This window comes from Chrysochloris asiatica, unplaced genomic scaffold, assembly GCF_000296735.1.
Source record: "Chrysochloris asiatica unplaced genomic scaffold, ChrAsi1.0 scaffold00156, whole genome shotgun sequence".
Classification (NCBI taxonomy): domain Eukaryota; kingdom Metazoa; phylum Chordata; class Mammalia; order Afrosoricida; family Chrysochloridae; genus Chrysochloris; species Chrysochloris asiatica.
Genome location: NW_006408674.1, coordinates 7,780,506 through 7,803,586, shown reverse-complemented (window position 1 = coordinate 7,803,586; position 23,081 = coordinate 7,780,506). Strand labels below are relative to the sequence as shown.

Here is a 23,081-nt window from a genome sequence, read left to right as displayed (position 1 = left end):
TATTCATTGTCCAACTTTCACATGATTATGAGGTTACTTAAAATACCGTGTCTTACGTCAGGCACACCTTAGTCCTTAAACTGACATCTTTGCTCTTCAACACTTTAGAGGTCTTGTGCAGCAGAGTTGCGTAATGCAGTATGTCATTTGAGTTCTTGGCTGCTGCTTCCATAATTGTTGATAGTGGATCCTAGCAAAATGTTGTCTTTGACAACTTCAATCTTTTCTCCATTTGTCTTGATGTTATTTATTGGTTCAGCTGTGAGGATTTTTATTTTCTTTATGTGGAGGTACAATCCATGCTGAGGACTGCAGTGTTTGATCTTCATCAGTAAATACCAGTAAATAAAATCGTAAAGAGAAGGAGAAAGTGTAGGACTAGAACATTGAAGAAAACAAACTTGTTCTACTGGACATTAAATTGCATTTGAAAACTGTAACAAACAACTTTATATTACTGCTAAGTCAGTGAGTCATGACTACATTTAATAATTTAGCATACGATCCACATGGCATTTAAATGAACTGGAGAAAGGGGGCGTTTTCAATGAATAGAATTGTGACAGCTGTCTATTTGGGAAGAAAAGTAAGTTATATTCCCATCACACTGCACCCAAATAAAAACTCCAATGGACTATAGACTTAAATATAAAAAAATAGGACCATTCAAGTCTAAACATATGAGTGTATATAATTAGATAATGAAGTCTTTAATCAGCATGGCATAATAAAAACCAGATTCTGTAAAGGAAGAGGATCAGATTAGGCAGCATAAAATTGTCAAGCTTGTTTACAGTTTTTGAAAATAAAACAACCCTTAATGTTAAAAATTTAGACAAATGACATGACACAGTAGAAAAAAGTATTTGTAACATATAGAACAGACATTAGGTTAATATCATAAATTTGTGAAGAACTTTCATGAACAAATTTTTAAAAGACAGCATTTCAGTAGAGAGAGACAAAATTAAAGCTATGGTTAGTAGGAGTTCACTAGAAGTATCAATGGTTGTTGTTGTTGTTAGGTGCCATCGAGTTGGAACTGACTCATAGCGACCCCATGCACAGCAGAATGAAACAATGTCCGATCCTGGGCCAACCTCACTACCGGCGCCACACTTGACGCCATCAATGATGTCACCTGGCTGATCCATCTCGTTGGGGGTCTTCCTCTTTTTCTCTGACCCTCCATCTTACCCAGCGTGACATCCTTCTCCAGTGACTGTTCTCTCCAGACAATGTGTCCAAAGTATGAGAGACGAAGCCTAGCCATCTTGGCCTCCAAGGAGCACTCTGGTTGCACTTCTTCCAAAACAGATCTATTGGTTCTTTTGGCAGTCCATGGCACTTTCAGTATTCTCCTCCAACCCCACAACTCAAAGGCATCAATTCTTCTACAATCTTCCTTATTCACTGTCCAGCTTTCGCATCCATATGAGGTTATTGAAAATACCATGGCTTGGGTCAGGCGCACCTTAGTCCTCAAGCTGACATCTCTGCTCTTCAATACTTTAAAAAGATCTGTTCTTCAATACTTTAAAAAAGATCAATGGTTAATAAACATGAAAAAGGGCTTGGCGTCAATAGTAAGCAAAGAAATGCAAGTGGTATACCATTTTTTATTAACCAAATCTGCAGAAATTAAACAGAATGAGGCCCAGTAGAATTTCTCCCAGCTCTAGTGCCTTTAAGCTTGTTATATCAGAAACGAGCAATTATTTATTATTTTGATCTTTTTAATAGCAATTTTATTGAGAGATAAATCACATATTATGTCTTGTTATTTTTTTATGTGCCAAGAAATAGCTAATTTTTATTAGCTAAGCTGTTTTGTCTCTTTTAGGAAGACAATTATTTAGCAATACCAGGAGTAATAGTAAGGCATTGTTATTCTTACAGGTTTTTAAATAATTATCTGTAAAGTTTATGAAAAAGCAGGCAGTTGCTGTCTTTTCAGCAGGGGTGAGGAACGTCTAGCCGTGGGCCATGAAAGGCCCTCAAAATTATTTGATCTCGCCCTGCCAAGGCAACCGCAGTTCCAGCCATCACATTGTTGTTGTTGTTAGGTGCCGTCGAATCAGGTCTGACCCACAGCGACCCTGTATAGGGTTTCCAAGGAGCAGCTGGTGAGCTAGAACTGATGACCTTGCAGTTCAAACAGCTTTACAGTTGCCATCACGTTAGGTGTGAGTTAATTAAATATTGGACCAAATATGTTGTCGTTATGTGCCGTGGAGTCGCTTCCGACTCATAGCAACCCTGTACAGGATTTCTGAGGCTGTAAATCTTACGGGAGCAGAAAGCCTCATCTTTCCCCCGCGGAACAGCTGGTAGTTTCGAACTGCTGACCTTGCGGTTTGCAGCCCAATTCATAACCACTATGCTACCAGAGCTCCTTTTGACCAAATATAGCACACTAATTTTTAAGCTGATGATTTTGTGTGGCCCATGAACAATGTTAGAAATTTTGGCAGAGAAAAGGTTCCCCACCCCTGTTCTAAGGCAAGAGAATCTCTGATACATCCTTTAGTAGGAGAATCCTTATCACTAAAAATCCTTATACACTAAATGTCTAGTTATAGGGGATGTGTTGAATAAATTATAACATAACCATATAATAGAATGTTATCAGTTAGTGATAATTAAAAATTCTAATTATTGATATGGAGGTATGTTAATAAATATTGTTAAGTGAGAAAAGCAGACTGATAAAAGTATAGCACTTGACCCCATTTTTATAAATATACACACGTGTATATGTGTGTGTGTTTACGCATGTATGTTGTTGTTAAGTACTGTCAAGTTGGTTCTGACCCATGGTAATCCTGTATACAGGGTTTCCAGAGGAGCAGCTTGGTGAGCTTGAATTACAGACTTTGCAGTTCAAATAACTTTGCAGTCTGACATATTAGCCCACAGTGCCACATATATGTGTGTGTGTGTGTGTATATATCATAGATATTTACATAAGAAAATGTTTACAGCATCTGTTGATATATCTAGAAGTTGGGATTTCAGATGATTTGAGCTCATTTATTTTGTTAACAGATTTATTGAGATGTTGGATTATATACCAGATAATTCACCATTCAAAGTAAATAATTCATTGACTTTTAGTATTTTCATTATATTGTACATCCATCACCACAAATGATTTTAGATATTTTCATTAACCCCAAACAAAACCTGCACCCCTTAGCCGTTACTTTCCAATCCCTCTATTGCTTCCATTTCCCTCAGCTCAAGCAACTACTAATCTACTTTCTGTATTGATAGATTTGCCTATTCTAACTCTCTTGCATAAATGCAATCATACAGTAAGTGACCTTTGCTGTCTAGCTTCTTAGTGTAGTGTTTTCAAGCTTCGTCCATTCTGTAGCATGTTATTTAGTACTTCATTTTGTTTTGTGGCTGAACAATATTCTGTTGTATGAATACACCACTCTTTCTTAATTATTCATCAGTTGGTAGACATTTGGGTTATTTCCACATGTTGGCTATTATGAGTAATAATCCTGCTATGAACAGTTATCTACACGTCTTTGTATGAGCCTATGTTTTCATTTTTCTTGGGTATATCCTTAGGAGTGGAATTGAGGATCATGTGGTATCTCTCTGTTTAACCATTTGAGGAACCACCAGACTGTTCCAAAGGGGCTGGACCCTTTGACATTCCTACTAGGCGTGTATGAGGGTTCCAGTGTTTCTGCATGCTCACCAATACTTGTTATTAATTGCTGTCTTTTATCATAGGCACCCGAGTAGGTATGAAGCGGTGTCCCATTTACTTTTGCTTGTTTTTTATTTTATCGTTTCTTTCAATAAATATTTGCTACCTGTTTAATTAGTAAAATGTTTTCAAGCACTAAGGATATAAAAAAAAAACAAGTGAAGCAAGCTTCTCATTCCAAGCGGTCATAATTATGTGAAAATATTTTGTTTCAAATAACAGTTACAAATGATTGAGTGCCTCTTCACTGCCAACTGTGCAGGGCACTTGACTCTATTCTCTTCTGCTGTCCTCATGAGGACTTTTCAGGGGATGGAAAGGTACACTTAAGGTGGTTCAAATATCAACCCAGGATCCCACAGCTGGGGAAGGAAGAGCTGTGATTTGAACCCTGGTGTTTGCTCCACCCGGGCCTACTGCCGCCTCAGATTGGAATGAAAGACACCAGATTTGTGACTAGCGATGATTCATCAGTGGGGCGGGAGGGGGGGGAGAATTGGTTCTGCTTTATGCTTTTCAATATCCCTCCTTGTTCTTCTTGCATATGTATGCATTACCTTTATAATTAGGCAAAAAATAACAAACAAGAAACCTGACATTTAAATAGCGTCATACCCTAAGACTGTATCTGCTTTTGTAGTCCTTGTGTTAATGAGTGTTTTGTTTGTCTGTCCATACAGGGCTTGTAACTCAGTATTTACTGCATTAGAGAAAAGTCAAGAAGCAATTGAAATTACAAGTGAAGACCACGTCATACAGGTCTGTTGACTTGGAAATGTGTCCTTCCAGTGTGTCCTCCCGGGTGTCTTGTGTTTCCTTTTATTTTAGCATTGTTCCCCTCCAATGCAATTTTTATTTTTCATTCTTAACTTCATGAGACCAGTTTTTCCTTAGAAGATTATAAGAACAAAATATATAGTTTAAAATAAGTTCCTTATGGATAAGAAAAAGTAGTTTTAAAAAATTAAGGTGCTAGCAAAATGTTCCGTGGAAATACCACATTTATGTTTCTATTTCTCACTGTTTATGCAGATGGATTATACTTAAAGAAATTTACTAGAAATAACTTTAAAAATCTCAACATGAACAGACCTATGAATGTTTAAATAAATTACCCATCATTAGCAAAGTGTTTTTATGTAAGTGACTTAAGATACATGAGTTAATACTTTTAACTCAAGAAAACCACTGCCATCAAGCCATTTCTGACTCCTGGTGGCCCTTTAGCACAAGCCTGTCAATCTTTACAGAAGCCGACAGCCTCATCTTTTCTCCTGCTGAGCGGCTGTTGGATTTGAACCACCTAACAGCAAAAAAGGAAGGTGTACCAGAGGACTATTCCTTCTGTCTGAGAGCGGTTGGCTCACTTTAATTCAGTTCTTGGCACTTGGGTTCTCCACTTTAACCTGTACCTTTCTTGATGCTGAGTTGATAGTGTCACCACTTGGGGAATCAGTGTCTGAGAAGCAACGCAGGACAGTAGCTGGAAAGCACAGGCTTTGGTGTCAGGTAGTTTGTGCAACTTTAGGCAAGTCAGGTAATCCATCTGAGTCTGCTTCCTTGTCGGTATGAATGGAAATTACAGTAACAATCACCTACTTTTCAAAGGGGCACGGTGGTTCCATACGTTTAAGCATTGGACTGCAAATCACAAGGTCCGCATTTCGAGCCCCCTTCCGTCTGCGGGCGAAAGCTGAGATGTTCTGCTACCACAAAGATTTAAAAGCCCCGGAAACCCCATACAGGGCTGCTATGAGTCAGAACCGACTTGAAAGCACTTTCAAAGGGGTGTTCTGAGAACTGAACAAATTAATGTGTATGAAGCCATCACTATAGTGCTTAGCAAGGAAAACAAACATTGATGTTGTTGTTCAAACCTTGTGTTCATGGTTCAGCCTTGTGTTCAAACCAACCCTGCAGCCCAGCACATTACCCCGCAGCCTTAATAAACGGAGTCAATTATTGTGTTGTCCTCCTCATTATTAGCCTAGGCCCAGCTTTCACATGTGGCTTCTCTGAGACGTACAGCCTTATTTAAAATGAAAACAAAGAGTCTTACATTTAAGAACACTAAATAAACACTAAATTACATTCATAATTCATTTGAATTATATGAGCTAGGCAATATGAGTATCTGATTCCCATTAAACAGTAGCCTGAGCTTTGGAGGGGCTAAGTGACTTGTGGAAGTCAGGTGTGTGTGGAATAAGAGTAGAGCCTGAGTTAGTTCCCAGGTGGTGTAAACAGGTAAGCACTCAACTACTAACCACCCATAGGTACCGCCTGCCAAAGACAGGCCTGGAGATCTGCTTCTAAAAGATTATAGCCTAGCAAACCCTCTGGTACAGTTCTGGTCTGCACACGTGGAGTTAAGAGTCAGAATCGATTCAGTGGCATTAGCAACAACAGTCTGGTGCCACATGCCATTGTAGCATAAACAGCCCTGTTGTAGCAGTTTCAATGTGACCCTCTCCCTCTGCCATTGTTTCAGTGGGAGTAGGCCTACGACTTTCCCTGGACCCCAGGAGAACAGATAGAGAGCCCAGCCAGGTGTCACTGGAGCCAAACTTTCTCTGATCCCTGGGTTTTGTTTTTTCCCTAAGGTGTATTCTTAACTCCTTTAGTAACCCCTATGATGAGGGCCCAGCTTGAATTTTCTGGGAGTAAATGTGATGGTTTTGATTGAAGATCCTTAATTGCCCTCTTCTCAAGGTTTCTTTCAATTTACTTACTGTTTTTTTTTCTTTTTGTCTTCCCCACCAGTATGCAAATCCTGCATTTGAAACAACAATGGGCTATCAGTCCGGTGAATTGATAGGGAAGGAGTTAGCTGAAGTGCCTATAAATGAAAAAAAGTCTGATTTGCTCGATACTATAAATTCATACATCAGGATTGGCAAGGTAAGTGGAAGATCAATATATTCTTCACTGTTAAATATCGAAGAGGGAAGGAAGGAGACAGAGCTCCTTGAATAGTACATGTACCAGATAATCTCAGTCATACTCTTCCTAGCAGCCTGGGGGAGATGAATTTAGTATTGTCAGTTATCCCCATTTTGCAGAAAAGGAATCTGAGGCCAAGAAAAGATACGACATGATTAGCCAATAAGCAGAGTGACTTTTACTGACTTTAAAATCACTGTTGTCATCATGTAATAATTGATCTAAATGGTTCTAGGTAGAGGGTTGTCAGTGAGGAAGTACATTCTCAGAACTCAGCTGAGCCCAACGGTTCTCTGAGCTTCATTTATTCATTTAACATTTCTGGAACACCTGCTATGTGCCAGGCATTGTACTAGATCCTGGAACAGAAAGAAAGGCAAATTAAAAATCCCTGCCTTTATAGAGAGCTTCTAATACAGAACAGGAAGTGAACCAATAAAAACATTCATTACAAAATAATGTCAGAAGTCGACTCATCTTTTCGCACTATATCAGAAATTGTTTCCAACATGGGTGACACCGCAGGTATTGAAATACTGACAGCGTAGCTGCTAGCACCACAGCAGCACCCAACACTCCACAGTCTGAAAAACTAACAGAATAATGGTGCATTTTGCATATTGAAAAGTAAATGAAATAAACTTGTTAAAAAAATGTCAGAAGTCCCGTAAGCTTTGTGCTGAAGGAATGACAGGTGCCAAAAGTTTATTTCTCTTCTGAGGTGGCTCTGGCAGCATCTTGTTGTTAAGTGCCATCAAATCAATTCCGACCCATAGCAACCCTGTATAGAATTTCCAAGGAGCAACTAGTGAGCTTGAACTGCCAATCTTGCTGTTCAAACCTGCTTTGCAGTCCAGTGCATTAACCCACAGCGCCACACCAGGACTCCGTCTCACTGTTAGTAAGTTTTAAAACATGATGAGCAGAGAGGATCTGCTGCTGTCTGGGATTGTTATTGGGGGCGGTTTCCTCTGGGCTCTTTTTAACTTTGGAAGTTTGGCTTAAAAAAAGGCCATTGCTTTCAAGTCGATTCTGACTTGGAGCAACCACATGTAGGACAGAGTTGAAATGCCACATAGGGTTTCCAAGGCTGTAAATCTTTACAGAACCAGGCTGCCACATGTTTCTCCTGTGGAGTGGCTGGCTGCTGGGTTCAAGCTGAGCACGTAACCACTGTACTACCAAGGCTCTGCTGGAAATGGGGTAGGATTATTCATTCGATTATTCAGAACATCTGAAAATTGGTGGCCTGCTCTCCTGCCCCTCTTATGGAAACCCCAGTGGAAAAGATACCCTCTCCCTGTGACATTTGGCTCTCCCACAGCACAATTGAGGGCAGGACACTTCATTTGTCTAGTAATTGATTTTTCGCTCATCCTTTATGAATAAAAACCCAAAGCCTCTGCTGTCTCTGCTCATGGACTAGCCTCACTACTGCCCAGACATAATTTCCTAGAATATTCCTGATTCCTTCCTGTCTTTTGGGCTCCCCCATCAAATCTGTGGAGTTCTGGTGTGGCGCTGTGGGTTAATGCGCTGGACTGTAAAGCCGGTTTAAACCACGAGGTCAGAGGTTCAAGTTCACCAGTCACTCCTCAGAAACACCCTATACAGGGCCGCTATGGGTCGGAAGCAACTCAACAGCACTTAACACCAACAGAATCAAATCCATCACCAAGCCTTGGTGTCTGGGCCTGATCTTATTCAGAGCCTTCTTTCAACAACTGTGATGCTGTGGCTGAATCCACTTCAGGCCTCCTTGTCCTAAGATTTTCAATTTGCAGCCATTTTCCCCTGCGCTAACTCGAGCTTCATCTTAGTCACCCACCTGATCACGTCCCGCCCTCAGTACAGAGCTCAGTGCACCACTCCTTAGCCTAGCTGCTAGGATTCCAGAGTCTTACCCAGCCTACCTTTACCACTCAGTAAACAAAAGCCCCAAGGGTTCCTTGGCCATTTCCTATGTGCTGGGGCAGTGTGTTGATGGTGATCTAATTCCTAAGGCAGTGAGCACCAGGACAGACTACATCCGACATTGCGGAAAGTCCAGCTTAACTTGGTGCATAGATTGTCATGGAGCAGAAGGCAGGGGCAGGCCCTCACTCAGTGTCCTTCTGAGGGGCACTCAGCCGGCAGAGGGACGCCACTGCAAGATGACCTGCTCCCAGAGATGTTGACCACAGATCAGAATTTTGCTAAGAGTTTATGCACATTACCTGACTTAATCTTCCTAACAACATTCTAAGGGAGGTACTGTTACTTTTCAGAAACTAAAACGTACATTTTTGTTATAAGTATTTTATATTTTGTTTTTATTGGTGTCTGGAAAAGTTAGAGGTAGCTTTGTTATCTGCTTAGAGTCATTAGCTAAATCATCTTGGCCCTATGATGAGGGGTTCTGTTCAGCTTTGGACAGAAGTGGCCACCAAGTCTTCAGAAGTGATTGATTCCCGTACCCCCATGGATTCCAGGATCAGTGGATGCTCGAAGTTCCTTATGTTAAATGGCATAGTATTTGCATATAACCTACATACATCCTTCCTTATACTTTAAATTCTCTCTAGGTTATTTATAATACGTAATACAATGTCAATGCTATGTAAATAGTACTTTAGGCTCCTGCTTAACCTTTGAGGGATTGCTTTGACCACTTAATTTTTTATTATTCACTGAATTGTTTGAATCTACACTGGGCTGAATCTGTGACTATGAAATCCATGGATGCGGAGGGCTGACTGTATATGTTTCAAAGTTCTGACGTGGAGTGCGTCACTCTCCCATCATTCTCTATCTCTTTCAAATCAATAATGGACTCCTGCCTGGGGTGTTGCTGTGGGATCAGCCCTGGGCTGCAAACCACAAGGTTGGCGGTTCAAACCCACCAGCTGCTCCTTGGAAACCCTACCCAGGGTCGCTGTGGGTCAGAATCGACTCAAATGCACTTAACAACAACAGCATATATATATTTTGTTGTTGTTGTTGTTACGTAGAGTTGATTCCGACTCATAGTGACCCTGCATAGGGTTTCTGAGGCTGTAAATCTTTACGGGAGTAGAAAGCCTCATCTTTCTCCCGCGGAACAGCTGGTAGTTTCGAACTGCTGACCTTGCAGTTCACAGCCCGATTCTTAACCACTACGCTACCAGAGCTCCATATATGTGTGTGTGTGTGTCTGTGTATATATGTATATGTACATACATACATATATAAAACCAGAGTCCTGGTGTGGCACTGTGGGTTAATGCACCAGATTGCAAAGCCATTTAAACTGCAAGGTCAGTGGTTCAAGTTCCCCAGCTGCTCCTTGGAAACCCTATACAGGGTCACTATGGGTCGGAATCAACTCGACGGCACTTAACAACAACAACATATATAAAACAGCTTTATTGAGACATAATTCACATGCCATATAGTTTGGCCTGGTTTTATAGAACGTGGCTGTACTGGAACAGTAGCCAAAATGGGGAAGGTTGTGGGTTGACACCCTGCTAGAAACTTCATCTCCCGCTCAGAAAACAAGGGTGATGCACTCTTGACGGCGCTCAGAAACAGTGGAACTGTCTCAAAGATGGCGGCTCACCACCTTGCTTTGTGTGTCGCGCTCCACAGCCCTAGCCGTGGTCCAGTTTTCTGCATCTGCCTGCTGTAAGGCTCACTACGCCTCTTCCATGTCTCCCACTCCAGGACTCTTAACTCGTAACTTTCCTCCTTCTGGTTTTCGTCCTGGTGCACCCACATTTTACAATTTCAGGTGTGTTCCCTTCTCGTGTCAGCTTGACTGAACCTGTTTTGAAGCCTTGGGGTTTTGGTAGATGAACTTGTGCAGTTATCATCATATTCTATCCTGTACCTCTCTGGATAAAGAGCTCCAGACATAGCCCCTCGCGGAGGACATCCTGCTCATTCCTGCTCAGGAGTTCCTGTTTGCCTCTTTCTCCAGGCTGAGCACCCCTCAAAGCCACTGCATTAGGACTTTTTAGTTAACCTCTTTGTATTTACCCGGTGCTGCTGTAACAAAAATACTACAAGTGGGATTTTAAAGAACGGGAATGTGTTTTCTTATAGCTCTGGGGCCTAAAAGTTCAAAATAAGGGTGTCTGCTCAATGCAAAGCTTTTCCGTTGTTTCCTCTACCTTCTGATTACCCTTGCATTCCTAGCCTTGTAGATGGTCTGCCTCTATGGTCACATGGTATCTTCCCCTGTGGCGTAGGAGGAGCCCTGGCAGCATAGTACATTATGAGAGGAGCTGCTAACCTCAAAGTCAGTAGTTCAAATCTACCACTCACCATCTACTCCCATCAATATTTATAGCCTTGAAAACCCTATAAGGGTCGCTGTGAGTTCAAAACAACTCCACAAGGCACAACAACAATGAAGGAGCCCTAGTGGTTCTGCAGAATAAGCACTCTACTGCAAACACGAGATCAGGGAATTGAGAGAAAGATGAGGCCCCAAGCCAGCCTTATACGCATGTGAAAGTTGGGCAATGAGTAAAGAAGACTGTAGAAGAATTGATGCATTTGAGCTATGGTGTTGGAGAAGACTATTAAAGGTACTGTGGACTGCCAGAAGAACAAACAAATCCTGTTTTGGAAGAATTACAGTCAGAAGCCTCTGTAGAAGCCAAGATAGCCAGACTTGTGTTTCTCATACTTTGGACATTTATCAAGAGGAACCAGTCCCTTTAGAAGGACATCATGGTTGGCTGAAGTGGAGGGTCAGCACAAAAGAGGAAGATCCCCAATGAGCTGGATTGGCACAGTGGCAGCAGCAGTAGGCTCAAGCATATCAGCAATTGTGGTGTTACCTTTTGTTGTGCATAGGGTCAATATGGACAGAAATGGCTCTACGGCATTTAACAACAACAACAAAGATTTCCAGCTTTGGAAACCCTTTACAGGGCTGCTGTAAGTCAGAACCGACTCAATGGCACACCACCACTACCAACAGCAGAACTCATAAAGAATTAGTTCTAGGACAAACTTACACTAATGTTGTAACAGAATAAAAGTCTTGTTTCCAAAGTGGGTCACAGTCACAGGTACAAAGACTGGGCTTCAACGTGTCTTTGTTGGGAACATAATTGAATCCAGATCAGGCCTGTACCTCCCTTCTGCTCCTAAGAAAACTAAGCACCGAGCTGGCTCCTCTGTCCGGTTCCAGTACAGTCCTTTCCTTGTGTCCATTGTTTTCAGAATTGGAGCGGTTATCACCTTTTGCTTACGTCAGTGTGTGTGCCCTGCTTTCTCTTTGATCTTAGAGAATCTGAAGATGAGCTCTTACCATTGGCATCTGCCCCCTAACTAGAGGGCTGAAAGAGGCAGGTGATTTGGATGCAGGTCACTATGCCCCAAACAGAATATTTTAGAATTCACCTTGTATGGGAGCCAGCCTGAACAGAAGACTTCAAATAAACCAATGAAGTTGCCTGTGGCGGTCCACTTCCTGCTTAGGTCAGCTTTGAGTCCTAAGGGTAAAGGACTCTGGAAGACTTAGAAAGTGTGGTGCTGTAGGATCAGCACTGGACCGCGAACCACAGGGTCGGCAGTTCAAACCCACCAGCTGCCCCTCAGAAGCCCTATACAGGAATGCTATGAGTCAGAACTAAGAAGACAGCACTTAACAACGGGAGCTCGGTGTCCTACATTGAGTTTTAGGGATTTCCATAGCTTAGGGACCTTGGTGACATCTTAGAGGAATTCAGAACTGTTTAGAGATGTGACAAAACCCAGCTCCATCCCCAGGACCCCAAGAATAGGGGAACCACGTGCCGCCTCTTCTCTCACTCCTAGCCCCCTACAGTCATGTCCTGCCCTCTCAGACTGCAGTGCTTCCCCAGAGAATGCCCGCCCATATGCTTTCTGATCTCAAGACTAAGACTCATGCGATTTCCCTAGGCTCTGAGGTCTTACCTATTGGCTCTACTTGAGCTTGGTCCTGGCTGTTAGCTCAACAACCTCACCATACCTGCCGAGAGACCAAAATCCTCACTCACCTGCAAAGGCCCGGAACTGTGCAGATTGAGAAGCTGGTGGCAGCGCACCAAGGTGGTGGTCGTAGCATGATCCCTCCTCTGCCCCAGACCTGAGCCCCTCTTCTCCCCTGAATACAGGCAAAGGCCACACTCCCTCCTCCTGCAGAGAGAAGGAGCCTGTGTGTTTGGGGGGCTGGGGGCGGAATTCTTCATCAATGGGCTCAGGGTACTTCTTGCTAAGCAGCCCCCAAAGACATGGTGACCCCTTAACTGTGGTGTTCTGACTTTTGTCACCACCCCAGGAGAAGAAGTGCTGGGGGAGGCTCCAATCCAAAGTCCATCTCCTCCTAGATTGGTTACAAAAGTCAGAATACCACAGTATCCAAAATTGTGTTTGGTGTTGGGAAACTTTCTCTCTTCTAATTGTTAGAGGAATGGTAACTCAGTCAGAACCTGACGTGGAAAATGGTTTTAGGTTTTGGTTTTGAACGCAAATAATGATGCTTATATTCTGTTTATAGGAATGGCAAGGAATTTACTGTGCCAAAAAGAAAAACGGAGATAATGTACAACAAAATGTGAAGATAATACCTGTCGTTGGACAGGGAGGGTAAGTGGGAAAAACAACTACTTCAGTAACATACCGTGTGTAGGGTTGTTACAGAATTTGCTCTGAACACTTACAAACTGTGTGCAGAAGCCCAAAAGGAAGACTCGTAACAAGGTCAGGGTGCTGTCATGAACAGACCTTCCCACAGGGCTTCAGCCTGACCCTCCCCTGGAGGCCCAGAGCCGACTGATCAGGACAGATTAGCACCAACTGCATGGACACGCTGGATGCTACTTAAGTCACGGTCCTGTTTATTAACTGGTGTGCTGAGCACACTGACTGCAGACTCTCTTTATTTCAACGATTTTCTCATCGAATTTGAAAGATCACACACCGTAGTAAATGACATTCTGATTTTAAAAACACACTTGACTGTTAGCCAGAAGGCAACTCAGCAGACAGGTCTGGCAACCTGTGTGGGAAAGGTCATGGCCTTTAAAACCCCGTGCATCGTTCTGCTCAGAAACATGCGAGTCACAAGTGACTCCGGGGCCGTGGACAACAGCTGTGTGCTACTTCTGCATAGGCCTATCAAGTTAGGTACAAAGTCTTGGAATGACTGATGTTTATGAAAACCTTCATGTAAATGAGATGTGACTATAAAGTGGAAGGTGATATGTATATCAGGAGCCTGAACATCGTCTTTGATTTGTTTCAGAAAATAAATGAAATCATATGAAAAGTGGAAAATGATGACAGATCTTATAGAGCACCCAACAATACAATATATCACCACTAGAAATCGTAGATCGTAGAAATTAAATCATGAGAAAAAAGGTTTATGATGGAATGCTAAATGCAAAAAGCAGAATGTACAAAATGATGCCTAGTGTGTGCTCTGATCGCTGACAGTGAAAGAGAGACAGAGCAGGAGACAGCGTGGCCTTCTGGGTGTGATGGCTGCTACTGGGCACCACTCCTTTCCCTCTCTGGGCAGGCAGCTTGTCCTAACTGCAGCCCTGTGTGGGCGGCACAGTGGCCACCTCAGTTTTACAGATGAGGAAACTGAGGCATAGAGTGGTGAGGTTTCTCGCCCAAGGTCTGGCTGCTGACGAATGGCAGAGCCAGACTGTGGACCTCAGCACTCTCTGCCAGTTGGTGACGGCCTCGGGAAGCCAGATCTGTTTGGACTGTGTGTTCTGTGTCTTTGTTTGCACTTTTATTTCTTTCCAGGGTTTTTTTGTTTTTTGGTTTTTGTTTTGGTAATAAGTCTATAGGGATTTGATTATCAGGGAGGGAAACATGAAAAGTCAGCAGCTTCTGAGATGAACCCTTTGAATTCCCCGCTAGCTAGTGAGTTAAATGGGGAAATAGTGAGGGTTTCCACAATTGCCCAGAGGCAGATTGTTGGAACTTGGAGAAGTGCATCAGTATAATAATAATTATGTTAAAGGAACTAAAGACCCTGTTTATTAACTGGTGTGCTGAGCACAGGAATGCTATGAGTCAGAACTTAGAAGACAGCACTTAACGGGAGCTCGGTGTCCTACATTGAGTTTTAGGGATTTCCATAGCTTAAGGACCTTGGTGACATCTTAGAGGAATTCAGAACTGTTTAGAGATGTGACAAAACCCAGCTCCATCCCCAGGACTCCAAGAAGTCTGTTATAGTGACTTAAGAGGAATTTTGTTGTTTTTGGGTTGTTTTTTTTTTCTGAAGAGTTACTTTTTTTGTACGTAGATGCTAGAAGATAACTGAAGACTCTTGTTCCATTATTGGTGGCCATGGTCACAAGTAGCAGAAATGCTCTCCCCAAAGCATTTCATGTGAAAGGGGGGCGGGTGCTATTTTCATAAAGAAAAATCAGCTGTATATCCATGGGCTTAGAGGGTCTGGAGAGAAATAATACATTGTTTTCTACTTGCAGAAAAATTAGACACTATGTGTCCATTATCAGAGTATGCAATGGCAACAGTAAGGTATGTAAGGAGAGGGACCCTGTGCCCAGAGAGGGACCCTGTGCCCAGAGAGGGACCCTGTGCCCAGAGACATTTTCCTTATCGTGTAATGAAGCAATCAGAACTAACAGCTTTTCAAATTCATTTTTTTAGGCTGAGAAGATCGCTGAATGTGTTCAGTCCGACAGTCTCACAGGTATAGTACCCATCTTCATTTTTAGGGTTTATTAAGCACTTAAAATGAAAGCAGACATTTCAGACACGCTTGCCTCATGCCAAGTTGAGCTGTGTTTCCCCAGCACCATACCAGCAGTTTTTCTCCCGGGCTCCCCAAGCTGGTTGGTGAGTTGAAGGACCTGAGCCTGCATTTGCCAGATCCTGTGCTACCCACCCTGGGATGGGTCTCAGCCTGTGAGAAAGAACTGGGCTCCTCAGCTGTGTGAATTTATATGAAGAAGTCTTAAGTGAAATGTGGTTTGATGACCTGATCGTGCCTTCAGAGGCAGATGGTGTTGGTGGTCCAGCCACAGTACTGTAGCAAAGACATCTTAGTGTCCCCTGACTGTAGTTACTACCAGCCCATGGGGAAGTAGCTGGACTCCATCAGACTGGCCTCCCCTCCTGTCTGTGTCCTTGGACTGCCATTGCTCAGGCCCACGTGTGGGTCATGCAAAGGCTTTTCCCTAGCCGGAGTTGCTTCTTTCCTTCAAATGTGGGTCATGACTTCAGCAAGCCTCTCCTTCCTAGATAAGAGGTATGGGCTCCGATGGTGAAGGTTCACTCCAGCACCAAGCAAGAGGCTGTCCACTGAGTGCCAGTCTGCCATGGCCAGGCATAGAGCTCTGGTGCCCAGCCACTCTGAAGTAGTCTCCAGGGAGAAAATCTTGGTTTCCATCCTCTCCTCCGTTCCCGAGCAATTCAGTCACTCTAACTCTAGGGATATTTGCTGTGTGCTTTTCGGAGCATTTACTATGTACAAGGTGCTGTGATGGGTGCTTCATGTGTGCACGGTGTATTTTATTCACACCTTGTGTAACCAGTAAGGCAGGCATTTGATAGATGCAGTTCCCTTTGTACACAGGTGGAACTGAAGGGGGCTAAGTAATTCCCAGAGACGATCATCTAGGAAGTGGTCCTTGGACCTGGAATGGCTGACTTCAAAGCTCTGGCCCACACACTGGGACAGTTTCTCTGGGTGCCCAGGAGTGCCCATGGCTTAGTGTGGACAGAGAGACACATTGGGACTGAGAACCACAGCATAAGGTGTGATGATCCACAGTGGATCCGAGGAAGTGGGAAGGCGCTCAGATGGGGACAGGTGGCTTTGAATAAGAAGAGGGATATGGAAGGAAAAGCATCCCAGAATTAAAAACATAAACAGCAAAGTATTGAGAATCTTCTAGAAAGAACAAGTATGAAATTTTGACTGGTAAAAGAGTCCAGGTGGAAAGAAGAGTTGGAATTATGGAAACTCCTTATAGGAAAGATCCTAAATGTTAGGTTGGAAATGAAGATTTTCATTTGTAGGTAGTAGACCATGTCAGGATTTCTGAGAAGAGTGTCATAGGATGACATCTGAGTTCTTGGAAACATGTATGTAACACAGGTTACATGGAAGGAGGAGGGCACAGAGGCAAGACGACCTACACTACCATGTTTTAAAGGAGAGAAAGCAGTGGTCAGGGCAGAATAAGGTGGTGGCCGTAGGGAGAGAGAAGAAAGACCAGATGTGGCAATGGTGTGAGACCAGAGAGGAAAGGGTGTCAGGAAGGTCACTTTGAGCCTGGAGACTTAAGCGTTGGTGATAATGGGTAGGTAAAAGGGAGTCGGTGAAGAAGGTGAATTTGGGACACATTGCCTATGAGGTTCCGCTGGACAGACAGATGGGTTCGTTTCCTCTGTTTATTCTAGAGATGTCTTTTCAGTTTCCACTGTGCACCAAAACCTGTTTTGCTGTGTTCCGCAAAGAGAAACTGGTGGCACAGTGGGTTAAGCACAGGACTGCTATTCACAAGGTCAGCAGTTCAAACCCACTGGCTGTGGGAGAAAGATGAGACCATCTGCTCCTTGAAAATTGAAGGTCTTGGAAACCCTGTGGAGCAGTTGTGCTCTGTCCTGTGGGACCGAAATGAGTTGGAATCGACTTGGTGTGGCAGTGAGTGGGTTTCTGCAAAGAGCTTAGGACCAGATGTGCAAACGTTGCTGGCCAGCAACAGTATCAGCAGGAATGCAGATGCGCAACTGATGAGATTGAATCAGGAACAATAGAAGGGAGCGGGAACCTGCCATTAACCAAGGAAGAGGGTAAGCAGGAAAAGGAAGGGGGTGCATAAGACAGACTCTTGGAGACCACTGCATTTCAGGAGGGAAGAAGCAGATGCTGAGAAGAAGAGGTCAGAGAGGAAGGAGGCAAACCAGAGTGTGTCACTGAAGCCAACAGGAGGATAATGGGGAAAACAGTGGGCAGAGGGGAACCGCACAGAGACAAGAGTGAGGGAATACACAGCCAGCAGTGGGCACGGCTGCATTTTGCACTTAAGAGTTCGGTGAGGGTGTGCCATTTTGTCAGTTCCAACTTACACTAACCCTGTATAGGGTTTCTGAGGCTGTAAATCTTTCTCCCCTGGAGCAGCTGGTGGGCTCGAACCATTGACCTTGTTACCGCACAGAGCGGCCACGCTCCCCTTGTAATCTGTAGATGTGCACTCAGGAGGGTGGTGAGAGCAGAGCCAGGTAGCAGGGTTGACGAGAGCCTCAGAAGTGGAAGAAGTAAGTTCGGTGACCTCTATTCTGTAAGATCACGTAGTATACCTGCGTTTGAATTTTATAATTCTTCAAAACAGCTCTGTGATGTAAGTAGAGCTGTCAGCATCCCTTATTACAGAGGAAGAAACGGAGCTCAGAAAGGTAAACTGACAGTTTGAGGTCCAGCAGCCAGGAAACCACAGTGCTGGGAGTGGAGGGCAGCATCAGTGACACGGTTAAAGGAAACTTAGGATGGCTAGCCTGGTCTTTGGACGGGAAGCTGGCTATGCTCCCGTGGAGGAAGGAGCTAGCGAGCCAGCCAGTGAGCTGGGTCCTGTGAGGAAGACTCCTGAGAAGAAGAGAACTAACTAATCAAGTGAAAGGGCCCAGCACCAATGCTGCACCTTAGCTAAGCTCTGCAGAGCAAGCACCCCATGAGCACTTGGATAGTGGGGTTATCTAAGTGAGCACTCTGAAATTCTGTCTTTCAGTGGAGAGGCTTGGGCCTCAGCTTCTTTGTATCTACAATGGATCACAGTCCACCAGGCCCCAGAGTTAATGAGAGAATGGAATAAAGCCCCTCTTCACTGCTCCCAGGGTTTCCTGGGCTTAACCAGCAGGCTAAGGAAAATGTTGCTCATTTTTCTGGACTGAAAAATGAAGAGTGTAAGGACCCCTTTCACAGAACGGGAAGCCAAGGATCCCAGAGGTGTGGAGCCCACACCCCAGTCTGTCCACTTTCCAGCCTTTCCAGCACTGTCCACTGACAGGCCCAGAAATGCAGATTTCACCCGTATTTCTTGAGCGCTCACTAAATACGGGGTACCATGCTCTTTGCCCTTTCAGGAGCTTCCTGCCCTACTGGGACTGTAAACCTGACACTTAACTCCTTCCTCCTCTGGGGGTTCCCTGAGCACAGCTGTGAGACCCAGGCAGTGAGGAGACAGGACTGAGTCACAGTCCACCTGACCTGCTGGGAACAGCATCTCAAAAGCTTAGCAACCTTATCTAAGGATTACCCCTGAAGTGCCCCAGGCAGGGATCCCCCCAGGACTGCTGGGAGCAGGAGGATCTAGTATTGACAGAGAGGTTATGGTAGCTTTGAAAGTTTTAAGTAGGAATTAAACCCCCCTTTGTCTCCCTGCCATCTTGATTTTGCTGTAGTAAAGTATGTGTAACAAGGTACTTCCCAGTTCAGCCATTTTTCATGCTCAGTTCAGGGGCAGTGATTGCTTTCACCATGTTGTACATCACCTTAACTGTGACTCAGTATCCTTTAAGCAATCATTTCCCCTCCCCCCTTCCCACCTGCCCCTGTTGTTGTTGTTAGGTGCCATCCAGTAGGTACCGACTCATAGCGATGACCCTATGCACAACAGAACCATATGCTGCCCTGGTCACTGTTAATTCTTTCATCTCTGTGCATTTGCCATCCTGGATACTTTGTATAAGTGAGGTCCTTACCATATTTGTCCCTTTATGTCTAATTTATTTCATTCAACATATTATTTTCAACGTCCATCCATAAAGTAGCATGTGTAAAAACTTCATTTCTCCAACTGAGTAATATTCCATTGTATTTTCCTTCCACTCTTACCACAACCTGTCTGATCCAAGCACTGTGTCTTGCATCTTTCCGGCCACCATCAGCTTTCCTGGAAATGCCTTCCTTTTTTAGCTGCATCTACAAGTCATAACTCTTACCCTGTCTGCCTCCCTGGTTAGGGGAGCCAGTGCCATTGTATCATCTGGGCTCTTTCTGTCCTTCAAAATTAGGACTTAAACTTCTAGTCTACTCACCTTAGTTCACCTGTAGACCCTTCCCATTTGATTACGTAGGCCATATCTTATTCATCTTCATATCCTTAATGCCTAACTTAGGACCTGACACGTAGTAAGTAGGTGCCCAGTAAATATTGAGTACATAAAAGAAAGAGGAATGAAAGAGCAAATACTAAATGCACCACATAGTCTTGTCAAGCAGCTGTTTTGGACAGCTGTAATCTCCTTGAAGCTCAGAGGAAGGAGACACACTTTGTTCTATATGTGGTCTCATGGAGGTGAAATTGGATGGAGTGAGCATTTACAGAGGGTAAATACAGTATCATGTGTCACAGGCAGAATGAGAAGGTGCCAAGACTGCCCCAAAGATGTAGGGTGGCTCGGTTGAGCTGCCACAGCCGCCACACTTGTTGTGACAAGTGAGAGATGACCTTTGAAAGGCAGGCGGTGCAGGCAGATTATGCCTGCCCTTGAGTGCCACGAAGTTCTTCTTTATCTGTGAGGAACTGAAGGTTTTTGAGCAAGGGTGTAATACAGAATTGAGTAGAGTGGTTAATTGCTTGGCTGCTAACTGAAAATTCAGTGGTGTCAACCCACCAGCCTTCCATGGGAGAAGGATTTGGCAGTCTGCTTCCTTAAAGATTACAGCCTTGAAACCCCTATTGGGCAGTTCTGCTGTTTTAAAGGGTTGCTCTGCGTCACAGTCAACTGTAAGGTAGAGGGTTGGGTTTGGTTTTGAAATGTGGAGGTGTTTGCAGTAACAGGTGTGTATTTATTGAGCACCTGTGTAAAAAAAGCAAAAGAAAGACACCAAATCATCCTTCCCACAACTCTCTGCTTCTCTACTGGGTTTGACAGTCCATTGCAGTGGCTACACAGAACTCAGAGACAGTATTCACAGTTAGGAGTTTATTTGGAAAGTTAACAAGTTATAAATATAGAATCAGGACACAGTTGTTCCTGTTAGCTGCTGATAAATGCCCACAGGACATAGCACTCCACACCATAAGCCTCAGCCCGAAGGCATCAATGGGTGCAAGCGTGGCAAGGTACCTAGAGACATCCCACTCGACAAGTATCTTCCTGCCCAAACCACTCAGCTGTAACTACTCCATGGGCTGGGAGACCCACTGCTCTGTCTTGTGCTCTGGTTCTTGGTTCTGCGCTTGCTCCTCTGCCATTTCTCTGGTATCACAGCTCACTGTTCCTGGGTTGAGGAGCTTCTGTGCATAGGGAATCTTGGGGTTCAAATAACATGCTTCACTCCTAGGTCCTTCTTCTTGATGGTAGTAAGATCCCTTCCTCCTGCTTCTGAGATGGTGCATTTTATACCCTTGATAGTTTCAGGTTTTCACAATTATAATTAACTCTAATGTCCACAACTGAATCATGGCATCCTATCAGTATCTTCTCCCACCTTCTTTTACTCAGACCTCTCAGGAAAAGGTTTTCAGTGACTAAATATTCAAAAGTAGTTCATCACTCCTTCTTCCTTGTCTGTTTTTGTTTGTAAGTTCATTTGAAACTTGTCCACCATGGGTGACCCAGATGGTATTTCAAATACCCATGGCATAGATTCTAGAATCACAGCAACTCACAAACCACTGCAGTATGACAAACTGACAGACAAGTGGTGTCAGACGAGTTGACTCTGACTCAGAGCAACCCTACAGGACAGTAGAATTGCCAACAGGGTTTTTTAAAGTGTTGAAGAGCAAAGATGTCAGCTTGAGGACTAAGGTGCACCTGACCCAAGCCATGGTATTTCCAATAACCTCATATGCATGCGAAAGCTGGACAGTGAATAAGGAAGACCGTAGAAGAATTGATGCTTTTGAGTTATGGTGTTGGAGGAGAATATTGAAAGTGCCATGGGCTACCAAAAGAACTAATAGATCTGTGTTGAAAGAAGTGCAGCCAGAGTGCTCCTTGGAGGCCAAGATGGCCAAACTTGGTCTCTCATACTTCGGACATATTGTCAGGAGGGACCAGTCGCTGGAGAAGTATATCATGTTTGGTAAGGTGGAGGTTCAGAGAAAAAGAGGAAGACCCCCAACAAGATGGATTGGCAAAGTGGCAGCATCAATGGGCTCAAGCGTGGCAACGATAGTAAGGTTGACGCAGGACCAGGCAGTGTTTCGTTCTGATGTGCATAGGGTCTCTGAGTTGGTACCAACTCGTTGGCACCTAACAACAATAATCAGTTTGTGCCAAGTGTGAAACTTTGGGAGGTGTTAGATGGTGTCAGGTAGATTTTTTTTTACTCATAGTGACCCATGTAACAGTAGAACTGCCCCCTAGGGCTTCTGGGCGCTAATATTTACAGGACTAGATGGATAGGGCTTCTCCTGTGGAGCTGCTAGCTGGGTTCAAACCATCATTTTTTTGGTCAGCAGTTGACCACTTCATTGTTGTATCTCTGGGCTCATTCACAGGTGAATTGTCGTTAAATACTGTCCAGTCTGTTCTGACGTATAGCCACCCTGTTTAGGGTTTCCGAAGAACAGCTGGTGGGCTTGAACCACTGACCTTGTAGTTAGCAGTCTAGTGCTTATCCTGCATTGCCACACCAAGACTCATGTTGCTAAGTGGCATTGAGTCGGTTCCAATGCATAGCGACCCAGTATAGGGTTTCCAAAGAGCAGCTGGTGAGCTTGAACTGCCAACTTTGCAGTTCAAACAGCTTTTGCAATCTGGCACATTAACCCACACCACCACATCAGAACTCCAAGACTCCTCATAGGTGTTGGGAGGTGGTGGTTATGTGCCATGGAGTTGATTCCAACTCATAGCTACCCTGTACAGGGTTTCTGAGACTGTAAATCTTTATGGGAGCAGAACACCTTATCCTTCTCTCCCGTGGAACAGCTGGTAGTTTCAAGCTGCTGACTTTGCAGTTTGCAGCCCGACTCGTAATCGCTATGCAGGTGTTAGCATATCAGAACTAGTTCGTGATGGCTAGAGAAAGGAGATCCAGATCTTGTAGAACTCTAGAGGCCACCCTGAGAAATTTGAAGTTTTCTTAAAGACCACAGTGAGTTCTTCAAGCACTTTAATTGGGAGTGACCTGGCCACGTTTATGTTTCAGAAGGATTGCTGGGTTACCTGTAGAGAATGACTGATGAGGCCAGATTCGGGGCTGTGGGACTAACCTGAGAGGCTGGTTCAGAGCAAGCAACAGATGGGAGAGAGATGGTAGAGGTAGAATGCATATATGTCAATCACAAGTTGAAGGAGACGAGGATTGAGTGGGGAGAAATCGTTGATGACTTGTTCTAACTGAAGCAAAAATGTAGGTGGTGTTCAATGATCTGGGATTAAAAGCAGGTAGGGAAGAAAATGAGTTTGGGATAATGAGTTCATTTGAAGTGTCGTAGGTTTATTCAAATAGAAATGG

At 44.0% G+C, this 23,081-nt stretch overlaps 1 protein-coding gene across 1 annotated transcript in view; it reads left to right on the top strand.

The window, feature by feature from the left end:
• PDE8A (phosphodiesterase 8A) overlaps positions 1-23,081 on the top strand; it is a 194,044-nt gene that overhangs the window by 136,886 nt on the left and 34,077 nt on the right. The window contains exons 8-12 of the mRNA XM_006870955.1: positions 4,411-4,489; positions 6,494-6,631; positions 13,170-13,258; positions 15,127-15,178; positions 15,311-15,353. Coding sequence (XP_006871017.1) covers positions 4,411-4,489; positions 6,494-6,631; positions 13,170-13,258; positions 15,127-15,178; positions 15,311-15,353 — 401 coding nt within the window. The remainder of the gene's footprint in view (positions 1-4,410; positions 4,490-6,493; positions 6,632-13,169; positions 13,259-15,126; positions 15,179-15,310; positions 15,354-23,081) is intronic.